Source organism: Leptinotarsa decemlineata, unplaced genomic scaffold (genome assembly GCF_025532065.1).
Source record: "Leptinotarsa decemlineata unplaced genomic scaffold, Ldec_3_MD MMD2_tig00000133_RagTag_RagTag, whole genome shotgun sequence".
Classification (NCBI taxonomy): Eukaryota; Metazoa; Arthropoda; class Insecta; order Coleoptera; family Chrysomelidae; genus Leptinotarsa; species Leptinotarsa decemlineata.
The window spans coordinates 5,646,488-5,660,305 of NW_027412542.1; the positions used below are offsets into that span (position 1 = coordinate 5,646,488).

Below are 13,818 nucleotides of genomic sequence, written 5' to 3' on the forward strand. Positions count from 1 at the left end.
TATTTTCAGTGATATTTCTGAGCATGGTTTCATTAAAAAAAACTCCTACATGTCCTTTTTGGCCACCTCTTTTTCCTACATCTTGCTTAATGGTTATTGCTTATGTCGCTTTTACCAATCATTCGGTAAAAATCATCTGATTTGATGCACAGATAGGACGAATCCTTTTTTGTAGTGACTCCCTATATTGCTAAGAATTGCCGTTTATTACTTTTGGCGAATGTATATTAGTCATTTGTCATGTTGTTTCAAATTGAGCAGATTTCTCCCAAATATACTATAATTATATTAATAGTTATGCAAATCCAGAAAAAATCATTAGAAAAGGGATCGTTCTGAAAACTTTTTCCTATATATGGAATAATTTGATAAAAATCGTCTTTTTTCATGAATCTTCTTTCCTAACATCTTCAGGTGCTTCACATTGTTGTTGTTCATGGATTATCCAAGTTCTTTATTTTTCCAATAAACAAATATAATGTTTTTCCAATTCACACCTGAAAGTCGGTAAACCCATGAACTACTGAATCTATCAAAAATAATATCGCCGTGAAGTTTACGAAATAAATGTTCAACTATCTGTTTGATGAATCAAAACCAGGGTTATATTAGAATGAGTTGTGAATAACCATTTATTGTTATATGAGTTATTGAGTTGGTGAATAATTTCAATGATTTGTGTGATGTAATAATTCCTTTTTTTTTTTTCTTTTGAACGAGAATTGTTGAGATTTAAACAAGCAATTTTACAAAACTACAACACGTGTTTCGCTATACAATAGCTTCTACAGGCGTGTCTTTACTGACGTGTCTATAGTTATGTATATATGTATAAAAACTCCTGAAGAAGGTGTTGTATAGCGAAACACGTGTTGCGTTTTTGTAAAACTGTTCAGTGATGATAACAGGTGTATTGATGGATGGAGCCGTCACTACATGGTAGGCTGTCATCATGACAAATGAGAAATGAAACTTCCAATGTTTTTGAATACTTGTATTTGTAACTAATGTTACTGTAGCTTTGTAGGATATTTCAAAATAAAGTAAACTGCAGTAACGTTAGTTACAAATACAAGTGGTAAAAAAACGTAGAAAGTTTTATTTCACATTAATGTATGTTTGAAGATTAGACATCAACACTAACGACAAATTTTTATCCAATATTTTTTTATAATTATAAAATATCAAGTATAATCGAGTTTTAACTCTGGGTATCCTGTAGCAATTTTTAATAATAAAATTTGTTTTTGAAACTGCGTTAAGGCATTATTTCAGAGGGGACTATCTGAGCGTAATATTTTTGGTTTCCTCAAATCCCAAAACAGTGAGAAATAAGAATTTCATTAGTTCGGACTTCTATTGTCTGATATTATATAAAATGATTTGAAATCCCTGAAAGAACTGATGAAAAGAAGAATTAAAAAAGAATAGCAATGATATAACAATAATATTCAGCAAAAAAAACAGAAATGGAATGAGAATAAAACAATTGAACAAAAAATAAAAAATTAAAAAAAGTTGAAACATTCCAAGCCAAGTTACTTCACGACGTTTCGATTGTTAGTATCCACATTCGTCTTTGAGAGTCATTCCAGTACTTTCACTTATCTCCGTTTTCCTTTTTCCGCTTCACCGGTTTAGTGGAAGATGACCGTTTGGTGTGAGTTGACCATTTTTCGCCTGATTATGGGCTTCCATATATTGCGTATCTCTACGCTAGCTTGGCTGAATACATTGTTGGACATGTATACGGCTTCTTTGAATTTCCTCCTGAACCGATGTTCCTCCCTGTGTATGATCTCAGCTTGGGACCACTCGATGTTATGTTGATAGGTCCAAACATGCTCTGCTATTTCTGATTTGCAGGTTTCACCTCGCTGTGTGTGATTCGTATACTTGGCAATGCGAACATTCAATGGCCTCTTAGTTTCACCGATATAGGATTTTTCGCACTCACAGGGTATCCGGTGAATTCAATTCTTGGAATCGCAGTCCGCGTTTGGTGGCCTGGTTTTCGTGAGGCTACTACGGATAGTGTTTTTGGATCTGAAGTAGGTTCTGATGTTGTACTTGGACCCAATTCTTCTCATCCTCTCTGATAATCCTCAGAGTTAGGGAAGTGCAAGCACTGGCTGTGACGGCTTCTCTTCCTTTCGAGGCTCCTGTGTTCTTCTAGCCAAAGTCTCTCCACCATCGCTTTGAAGTAGCCATTCCGTTGCAGATCATTTTTGATGATGTCTACTTCCCTCACGAGACCTTCCTTCGTATCACAGAGACCGAAAGCACGGTCTAATAGAGTCTGGATGATCCTTCTTTTAGTCGACTGATGGTGGTTGGATTCGTGGTTCAGATACTGTCCCGTGTGAGTGGGTTTTTGATATACAGATGTTTCACCAATACGTCTAAGAATGGCAATTCGTTGTGGACTTCTTTCTCCATTGTGAAATTAATGGAAGATCTTACGCTGTTGACGTGTTTCAGGATGACGTCTAGTTCATTATTTCCATGGTTTTATATTATGAAGGTCAACGTCAACATATCTTGACCAGACACGATGTTTCTTGTGTGCTTCTTCAATGGCCAGTGTTTCAAACCACTCCATATATATGTTGGCTATGACTGGTGAAAATGACGATCCCTTTGGCAGTTCCCTATCTTGTGTAAATAATTCTTCCTTCAGTTGGAAATAACTGTTTCGTACACATCATCCTAGTAATTTCATAATTACTTCTATAGGTAAATTCGTTCTATCTTCCAGGTCCCCGTCTTCGGATAGCTTCCTCTGTATGATTGGGAAAGCGGAACGTTGATGTAAAGGCTTTCCACGTCTAAACTGATTAGTTGATCTTACTGTGTGACTTCCCTAGTAGTTCGACAAAATGCCTTGAATTCTTCACAAAAGATGATGTTTTTGCCTATAATGAGTAGCCGAATCTCTGAAGCTAATGATCTGTCTGAGCGGAATATCCTTCTTGTGGATTTTGGGTAGTCCATACAAGTGAGGGGGCATACTGTGGTGCAATGTTAGCGATGATCTTTCCTTTTCCGAAAAATTGACTTGGTGTTTTTTCAAAATCTGGTACAATTTCCTTTCAATTAATGCAGTAGGGTCCCGTATGATTTTTGTATATTGTCCGTTCTGAAGAGCCTGAACGGGGATAAGTGAAAGTAGTAGAATGACCCATAAATAGTAATCATCTCTCGGAGGAATTAGTGCAGTCATCACCCGAATACGACTGTGGATACTTGGGTGTGGACTTCTATTTGTATTTTTTTTTACTGTTATTCAATTTCAGGTGTTTTTTGCTTAATATAATTGTTATTTTCAGCTATTCTTTTTTAAATCTTCTTTTTGTTAGTTCTTTCAGGGATTTGAAATTATCTTATATAAATAATGGAAGTCCGAACTAATGAAATTCACCATGAAACATTGTAAATCACCTTCAAACAGTGAGAAATAAGGTTTGAAATCCATTCTTTTACCCTAACAAAAAAATAAATCTAAAAATTTTTCCACAATAAAAAAAAGTTGTGCGTTTCTATGTTTAATTTTCGAAAAAAATTACAATAAAATGGCCTTTCAAAACAAAAACTGAAATGTGAATTGAAAAAAATTAAATTGTGTTTGTAATTTGAGTACAGTAAGAAAGTCTATGGTTCCAGCTGAATGAAATGAAAGTAATCATCTATTGCAGTGTTTCGTCATGGAAGACATGAATGTGTCAATTGTAACAGAAGTTACAGATGGAGAAGAGGATTGAGCCAGCATCTCAAGTACGAATGTGGAAAGGAACCCCAGTTTATTTGTCCCATGCCGTCCTGCAAATTTAGAGCACATATCAAAGGCAATTTGACGTTTCATATGAAATACAAACACAAGGCAATATTGACAGAACAGAAGAAATATAATTAGGAAAAATGCATGTCAATTTCTTGTTATTTAGTTTTTGGAACTACCTCAGTTTACCAGTATTATTATATTATAGATATATGTATTTCTTAACTCATTTTACAGGTTTTTCAGAAAATTTTCAGAAAGGATGCGCTATCGATGCTGAAGATCTATCAAAACTATCGTCCTAAATGTGTCGTTCACATGTTCATGTATCAAAAATGCGCAGAGTAACTGATTGAACGAATGTTCTGCCAAGATGACATACGAGGGGGTCTGACAAGTTTCCTAACAAACAAAGATACAAGACATTCTTTCATATTTTTTCATTCTTCAACATAGTCTCCTTTCAACTCTACACACTTCTCCCAGCGATGTCCCCATCCCTGTAACCCATCCAAATAGTACTCGGCGTTTTTATCTGCAAAATAATTATTCAAGAAGGTGATTGCGTCTTCATTTGACGAAAATATCTGTCCACCAAGCGCAATATTCTGATGAGGAAAAAAAGTTGCTTGGGGATAGATCTGGTGAGTGAGGCGGATGATCAAGCAGTTAAAAAATAATTCGTGAATTTCCGCCATGGCAACTGCAAGTTCTGCCTTCGGCTTGTCAAATAGTATGATCCTGTAATGATTTTACCTTTTTTAAGATGATCGATTAAAATAACTACGTAACTATCCCAAAAAACAGTCACCATCACTTTCTCAGTTAAGAAAACAGTTTTCGTTTTTTTGGAGCCGGTTCCCCCTTTGGAGTCCACTGTTAGGACTGTATTTGTGTTTCGAGCGTATAATTGTGTATCCAAGTTTCATCTTCAGTAATTAATCAGAGCCAAAACTCGGATTTATTGCGCCTAAACTGCGCCAACAGAGCGTTGCAAATGTTCATTCGAACAAGTTATCGGTCTAACAGTCTAACGTGAGCAAACGCGGCACCCAACGCGCGAACAGCTTTCTCTTGCCTAAATGCTCATTTAGTGTGCGACAAACACCTTCTTTTGAGATGCTTTGCGGTCTCTCGCACTTTGATTCGATCATCCTCTAGCACCTCTTTGGTGAACTTTTCGTCGGTAGTTGCAATATTTGGACGTCCCGAATGTTCATCGTCTCCCAAGCTCTTACGGCCACGTTTAAATTCTGCTGCACAAAATTTCACTGTGGTTAATGATGGTACAGAGTCTCCATACACAGAATCCAACTCATCTTTGATTTGCGTAGGCGTATGACCTCCCAAAACAAATATTCGATGACTGCTCGATACTCGATTTTGTCCATTTTCATAAAAACACTAACGTCAACTCACTCAAACGACTGTTAGGAATCACACGTTAAAAGGTTAGACCTCGTTAGTTCTTAGCTCTCACAAGTTTTTCAACTTCTGAGAGTTGTCGTTCGTATGGGGGTGACAGCTGATTAACAGAAAAACATATTTTAAACAGATTTTTGAACTGCGCGTATGAAATGACTGAAACTTTGGCGAGTCAACAAATGAACAACGAAATTCGCCAGCTTTCATTTACGAGTGTTACTACCTTCATGTTGCGGTCGGAAACTTTTCAGATCACCCTCGTATAATCAGTTACGCTTCTGATGTAGTGTTGACTCTGAATACGGTTCAAAACGTAAAACTGTAAAAAAGTTGTATTGTGGTTTCTCAATAGTTTTGTTCTGCTGAAGATGTGTTGTATCAGCGAAAATGAAAATATTCATTCAATTATCTCTCAAATTCTAATTTATTCTTAACAATTGTGAAATTTTTTCATCATGAAATAGTTGAACTTGTTTATCCAGGACACCTTCGTCTTTCAAGGACAATAAAATGGTGACTGCTTCAATATTTGAACAAAACTCCAAAGGAGAAGGAGCGTTCTGAGAACAAAATGTTAACAAAAACCAAATCATTTCAATCTCCCACATGCCCCCTCCCGGGTTGAGTGCCCTGAGTTGAAATCTTCCCCACACGGTTAATGTGTGCAGAACATCCCATATCGTTCATCCACCCCCGCTCTTCCGGAGCGGTCCTCAACTTACTGATCGGTCGATCGGACTGATCGGTCGGTTGATCGGTCGAAAGTCAGCCTTTAGGTACTTTTACTTTCTAATTTAGTATTTTATTAAATCGTGACTATTGTTTACAAGGAGATCGCGGCCGAGTGTTTCTCGTTGAACCTGAAAAGGAAGTGTTTGTTATTTGTTGAAAATTGTTTATACTTACCGGAGCCACCTGACAGCGACTCTCGGAGGTGGACGTTGGTTCTACTTGGTTGGCCTTCTGTGTTTATCTCTCTCTTGGTATTTCTATGTAGTGTATGTTCAGGGTTAGATCACGGAATATGTACCTATTCGTTTACCTCGTTGGAGCGTTTACGGTGCTCCTAACGCACGCGTTCATAAACGAGCGGATCTGTCTTCTGTATGTCACGCACTGGCTTCAGGCAGTGTAGGCATACAGGATTATTCGTAGTAGTATGTTGTTCATATCAGGAGCTTCACTTTCAGTCCCATGTTGCTTCTTCAACCTATTATTGGTAATAGGTATCTAGAATAATACATTGGCTGAAAAGTCTCGGGCGTAACACGTAAATTGTACTAGTCTTATTGCATTCACCGCTTTTTCAGTTAGTACTAATCTTCAAAAGAAAGCTGTTGAATTTTCATCATATTCTACTCATAAGTTCGTGAACTGAGAGTGACACTACTTTTGTTGGATGGATGGATCCATCACTTCACTCCGGAATCAAAACGATCGTCATCTGAGTGGAGGAGAGGAACTGGTAAATCTCTTCTAAAGCGCCCAAAAGCACAACAATCGGCCAGAAAAGTTATGGCCTCGGTATTTTGGGATGCGCGTCATGTAATATGCAACGACTTGAGAAGGGTAATACCATCAACAGTGATAATTATATAGCGGTATTTGGAGCGTTTGAAGGCCGAAATTTCAAAGAAACGACCGCATGTGGTGAAGAAAAAAATTGTTTCATCAGGACAACGCACTATGTCACAAGTCAATAAAAACAATGGCAATGGCTACCACATCTACCTTATTCGCCAGATTTGGCTCCCAGCGACTTCTGTCTGTTCGCAAACCTCAAAAAAATGCTCACCGGTAAGAAATCTCACTTGAATGAAGAGGTTATTACTGAAACTAAAGCAAGAGATAAATAATTCTACAAAAGTGGTATTGTAATGTTAGAGCGGATCTGGAATGATATTGTGGCTCTTGATGGATATTACGTTGATGAATAAAGCCAATTTTGAACAAAAAAAACATGTTTTCTTTCTCAGGCCCGGGATTTTTCGGCTCATATGTTATATGCCAAGAAAATGAATATTTTGAAGAATGTCTTCGGAAAACATCTTCTTTCGCGTCTATTCTGACTGTTCATTTCCAATATATGTCCCTCTGAACAGCTATTAGACTGATTTGATTTCAGCTAGAGTTCTGGTGAACGAAATAATATTTCCACTTCAAAAGTTTGATCTGCTTTGGCCCACTTTTACATGAAATTCCAGGCATCATTTTTCACTTGATTGATTTGGAATATTGATACATTAGATTGCAATCCCAAACTAGGGTATTTGTATGAGTTTCCATTTTTTTTCTGAATCGTACTGCACGATGAGTAGAATTCAAACTTCTGGCATGGAATGAATCTATTGAAAACACTTTCCTCTCGCCAGAACAAAATTGTTGTCTTTCGACGCGTGTTGGATATGACTATAGTATAATTGGTTTTATGAAATTTTCATTGACCTCAAACCTTTGAAAATTAAATCCAGATGATGATAATAAAAGAATTGAGGCAAGTTTCTGTTATTATTTTGCTTCATTTGATTGTATACATAATTTTTCAATACCTTTTTAGTCTGTTTCATCTCAGTGGTGAATATTTCTAGATAAAAGATCCCATACGTTGGAAAAGTATGTTGGTCAACAATACAAGAGACGACGATGTGTTGGGTGTTATCATCAGTTGAGAATATTACATGGACATATAGAAGCATCTCGAAAAACGAAACAAGTGAATAGTTATTGTTCTAGTTGTTTTAGAAAACCACATCTCTGCTTACCATGTTTTACGAGTAGACACAGCGTTTGAATTCTCAATTTTGAAATGTGAAATAATAACGATTATAAGTATGATAATGTTTTTTATTCAAATCGAGAGGGTATTATTTTAGGGGATATTACTTTTTGGGAAAGAAAAGTGTTGGCTTTCTACTTTATAGAAAAAATATGGAAATCTTCCAGGGAAAAGAAGAAAGCAATTTCAAAAATTAACCTCATATAAAGGTGTGTAGATTATGCAAAGAAGTAACTTTCAGGCAGGAACTGGAAGAAAAAACCCTCTCAAAGCAGATATTCGTAATGGAATTGAATAAGATATCATTCACAGGATTCCTACCCAATATAATTAATGGAAGAAGCAAATTTCACTTACATGGAATACTGTTATCCTCATTGGTTGGTCCAAATACGAATAACATTTTGAGATAATACTATTCGTATTTGATACTGAAGAGCCAACAAGGCAAGTGCCTTACGGCGAAACATCAAGAAGTCTATCCCTCAAAACAAATCTACATTCGAATAAAATTCAGATAAAAATTTATCCGAGTCGACTGTAATACTTCTTATCGTTAATAACAAAAAAAACATATGACATTCAAATAGGCGACGTTTTGCGATGTTTTGCGACGTTTTGCGACGTTTATCTCTGTTCAATTTTTCGAATGTAAATTTCAGTTTCCATTGACCTATAATTTGTCGTAAATACACTTGTACAAATATTGGTTTCTCGCTAAAGTCCAACTCTGTAATTCCTAAGTGTAGGAATGTCGACTTCAACTAACCTACCTGTCAACTAATTCTGATTTTACATTATTTCACCAGAATTAAGATTTCGTCTGTAGGTCTGCCTATATTTATGAAATGAATGATCATTTCAAAAATTTTGCTCTAGTTAAAGGGTTCAACTACACATGTCCACTATTTGCTTGGCTCCCACGAATTGAAAGTCAACGGAACTTTATTTTGGTCTCCATATGTCAATGGGAAGAAGCAGAACAGAGAGATAATAGTTTTTTGATGAGTCAGGGAAATATACAATGAAAATATATAGTATATGACTTATTTTATAGACATAGACATACTTTATTTGACTACGTTCATGTAAATTACATTTGTAGCATTACATTTGTAGCAAGTACAAAAATTGGAAAAAAAATGGAAAAAAAATTGGGTTTGAATATAATTGCATTTGTATGTAGGAAAAAAATCATGGAGTCAGTCAGAAACACTGAATATACAGCATGAACCATCAAACACAACAACACATCAATAACTTAAATACGATTATAGATATTAAAAAAAACTAAATATCTGAACATTCTCATGCGAATGGGGAGGTGTCTAAATATTCTGCAATAGTGTAGAAACTTGAGCTGATGAGGAACTGTTCCACCTTTTGATTGAAACATTTAGGGGACAAAGATTTAACTTCCCTAGGCAAGTGATTATAAAGAATTATATTGGGAGAGTTATTCATAGCTTTATTTAATCTATATTTTATAGGTCTAATTTGATCTGCATGTCGAGTGTGGTAGTCATGGAAATTTGAATTCAGTGAGTGATTATGTTTATTTTTATGGATTTCTAATAGCTGTTGATATACAGGCTGATTCACGGTGGATGGCACATTAGACGTTTCTGGCGAACCAGACAACGGATCACTTTGAAAATTTAATGGGGGGCATATTCGGACATTCTCTAGCCAACTTTTCGTATAAATTTCTTGAGATTCATTGGCGGTAGATTCGGATACATTCCATTGAACTTTCTACATGTTCTGCTGATAATTTTGTCACACTGTCCAAAAATAATAAACAAATTCATAAGAACTTCGTTTGAATAGTTTTGTTCCATCGTTTTGAAGGTATTTGCAACTTCTGAAGTGACGAAAATGTCGATATTATTAGGAGAATGTCACAACGCTACTGTCAAATAGTAATCATGGCCTGCTTACCAAATACCGAATGGAAATACCATTCTGAAGGGACATTTTCACAAATAAATGTTCATAAGTCCGAAACTTGACTAGTTAGGTATAGGTATGATATACATAGAAAGAAAGCAAATTTCAGCAGCTTTCCAAATTTTCAATAATATACAGGGTGTTCCATTTAAAATAATCAAATTTCAGCAACTTTTTCAAGCAAACGAAAAAACTGTATTTTTTTACCACCCTGTATTGAAGTAACGGAGATTAGGCTAACGTGTGGGAAGTGTCCAAGTATCACCTAACTCCAAACCAAATTTCGATATCATAGTACTTCTTAACTAAAAGATATCGGCATTTTTAGAAGTCATGATTTTCGAAGAAAAAAATTGAAATTAATTTTTATTTCGAAAACGGTAACAGATAGGTATAGGGAAATATCAAGAAAAGTTGTCGGGCAATTGTTGGAGATTCCAAAAATAATATTATATACAGAGTGTTCCATTTGAAAAATCAAAGTTGCTACTGCTTTCTAATAGAAGCGGCAACACCGCATTGTCGAAAATATTTTAGTTGGCTAGAGAATGTCCGAATATGCCCTCCATTAAATTTTCAAAGTGATCCGTTGTCTGGTTCACCAGAAACGTCTAATGTGCCATCCACCGTGAATCAGCCTGTATAGCTTATAGTTACTGATTATTGCTTATAGTTATTGATATATAGGCTATAGTTATATGTATTATAACTGATTGAATAATAAGAATATGCATTGAAAAAGATGCCAACAAGTCAAAATGTGAAGAAACCACTCGTAAATATGTAGATACTTCGATCAAAACTCCAACAAAGTCAAAAAGAGTGTCGAAAAGAGTCGAAAAATTGCATCACGAAATATTGTACACCCTGTTCATTGGGGAAAATGTCAGCTTCATGCAGTTCTGTTAGTGCATGGAGTAGTATAATTTTGAAGCCAGATCACAGAAGCTGAGGTTTATTTGAAGTGTTTGAAATTGAGAATATACAGTGTCATCCCCAAAGTATACACTATATGGAAACTCATTCATTAAGGGTTTTTCGACAAAATATTACTCATGATAAAAGTTTGTGCATCCCCTAAAACTAAACCTGCACCAACAAAATACAGTAAAATACACGTTATATACGAGGAGCCTTCAAATATTTGATTTTGAGACCAGAGTAAAGTACTCTTATTTTGAAAAATTTCGGGAAATGTTATGCAGAAAAGTTGTTCAGCATTAAAAATACATCTAGATTTGAAGTCATGGCCGTCTAAGCGACGTTTTATTTTTTTAATATTTTTTTTTCAAATGTTAGTTGTTTATCCATCAATTTCTATTTTATCACCTCCAAAGTAATCCCCCTTAGCGTTTTTCCAATCTTCGAATCAGTTTTCATTTGCACTTTTTGTAATGTGTTTGAGCTTTCTTAGCGATTCGGTTTTCATCTCCTCAATCATCGCAAAAAGCCGTCCTTTCATAGGTCTCTTCAATATTGGGAACAGGAAAGGTCACAGGAGGCCAAATCTGGTGATTATGATGGCTAAGGCATGATTACAGTGTTGTTTTTGGCCAGAAAATTACGAGCAAGCAATGACGAGTGAGCAGATACATATCGTATTGCAAATGCCATGAATCGTTTTTTCACAATACTGGACGTTTTTTTTGTATTGCTTCCCGCAAGCGGCACGTAACTCCAATATAATGCTCTCTTGGCTCTCCTGGGCTCTTCCATCGAGACGATTGGACTTTGGTTTCGATGTCATAACCATATACCCATAATTAGTCACCAGTTATGAGCATTTCAGGCAAATCTGGATCACCCTTGACGTCATTCAACATTTCCTCAACGATGCTCATGCGACGGTTTTTTGGTCAAAATTTAGCAATTATGGAATAGAACTTCACTGACACACGCTTGATGCCCATATTTTCCGAAAAAATTGCATGACGTGAGCCGACGGATATGCTGACATCCTCAACAACTTCTCTAATAGTAATTTCTACGAAATGCTGTTACCACTTCTAAATGTTTTATGACTCAGAGTACAATCACCGTATGCCACTGTCAATATTTCGAATGTTTTTGAGTACTTGCTTCCATTTTTTACAAAATATTTGACGCAAATTCTTTGATTCCGTATTTTCGATGGCACGAAATTACTAAATTCGGAAAACACTTCCAACTTTATTGCCTCTCACCAACAAACTGGACATGATAAATAGCTAAAACTATAAAAATATGTTCGAAACGAGTGTACCAACTAATTGAATGTAAGTAGCCTGCGAAATGTTTACATTTATTGTTTGGAAGACCTCGTATCCGAAATCTTTTTATATTATCAGACTATAATCTTAGCTTATTGAGAATAAATTCCGAACCAGTCATGATTTTTCAATACTTCTGTTTCTGAAAGTTTCATAAGTAACCATTAGTAACCAGTATACATATTATAAAAATATACAAATATTACATACGTTACGAATAGTCAACCATTCTTAGAAGTTGTCACGTGATTTCAGTCATTGATGATTTCAATTTTTTCAGTTGTCGAAGAGATTCAAAAAGCGAATAAGTTACAGGAACGCATGATAGAGCACTTCAGTTCGGAATTTTTCCAATTGAAATCAACCACAAATGAAATATACAGAGTCTTGAAGAATCTAGAGGCTCGCTCTGCGACTGCTGATAGTGACAAAAACGACACTGTCTCCCAGAACATTATGTTATCTGAAAGGTTTTTATTTCCGTTGAACTCGCTTGTGATGGTATTGCAATTCAACGAAGAAATAACACAAAATGCAGAGTACAAAAAATACCTGGTGAGTTGTTCGTTTCAATTATCGGGGATTGAGAATTCACTGTTGATACATTTCCAGCTTGAATTCTCAGCTACATTGCACTGAAGTATTATTGTTGAATGAAATTTTTTGATGTCAGAAATTGTCAAAATTTTCATAAAAGTTTGATTTTGTAATAAATCAAAACCTGTTAGTTCTTCCAAAAATGATTGGATTTACAAATTGTGATCTTCATGAAAAACCCTCAAATTTGAGCCTGGTTTCATTTCCCTTTAAATTTATTTTGATTTTGTTTAAGAAGAAACTATTGAGAACACTCGTTCCAAGACAGAACAAAATACCCTATCTTGACGCACGTTTTGCTAACCAAGTTAGCATCGTCAATCGACGCGAATTCTGGAAATCTACATTTTTGCCTGTCAGATGAATTTCCAAGAATAGTTTTTTCATCTCTCATGGTGAACTTCACGACATTGACGTAATAACGGAGGATTTTATTCGAAATTAATACAAATCAGAAACGAATCATGTTTCATACAAATTTTCAACTTCCCAATGATTAAGGTTGAGAAAATGCAAATTTCCAGGGTTTCTACATTCTATATATTCAAACAATTTGCGGAAAGTTGACGATTTTTAAGTTAATACAATTTCTTCGCAATATTTCGTAAAGGTGAAAATAGTGCATTTCTTTAATGTCCCCATCTTTAATTTTGTGAACGGGTCAACTCAAAAAATTGAAATTTGTGGGTAATGAAATCAATGCATGAATACTTTATTTTGACCTGAAATCGACAGATGAAACTTTTAAGATGGTGACTGGGCGTCATCTGGGAAAAAAATTAAATGGAAAGGGGGTCTTATGACACATCATTTTGAAGCTCCTGACGAATACTTCAAAACCCTAGAATATGAAGTCAATTTCTTCACCTACTATAAAATGGTGGAACATTTAATTATTTCCTGAAGACAAACACATTAATATCGATATTTCTAGAAATATTCATTTTTATCTGTCATATGGCAATTCCAATAACTCGATAAGGTTGTTTAGTTATTTTTTTATTATAAAAACGACAAAAAATGTCAGTGCGACAATGAACATC

The 13,818-nt window shown here is 35.4% G+C and overlaps 1 protein-coding gene across 2 annotated transcripts in view; it reads left to right on the plus strand.

The window, feature by feature from the left end:
- The window catches only part of Lola (longitudinals lacking), a 499,448-nt gene that overhangs the window by 445,322 nt on the left and 40,308 nt on the right, over positions 1–13,818 (plus strand). The window contains exon 5 of one of the 2 annotated variants that reach the window (XM_074172692.1): positions 12,459–12,733. The exons of the other annotated variant lie outside the window; for it this stretch is intronic. Within the exon in view, the coding sequence (XP_074028793.1) occupies positions 12,459–12,733 (275 nt within the window). The remainder of the gene's footprint in view (positions 1–12,458; positions 12,734–13,818) is intronic. 2 annotated transcript variants of the gene reach the window in all.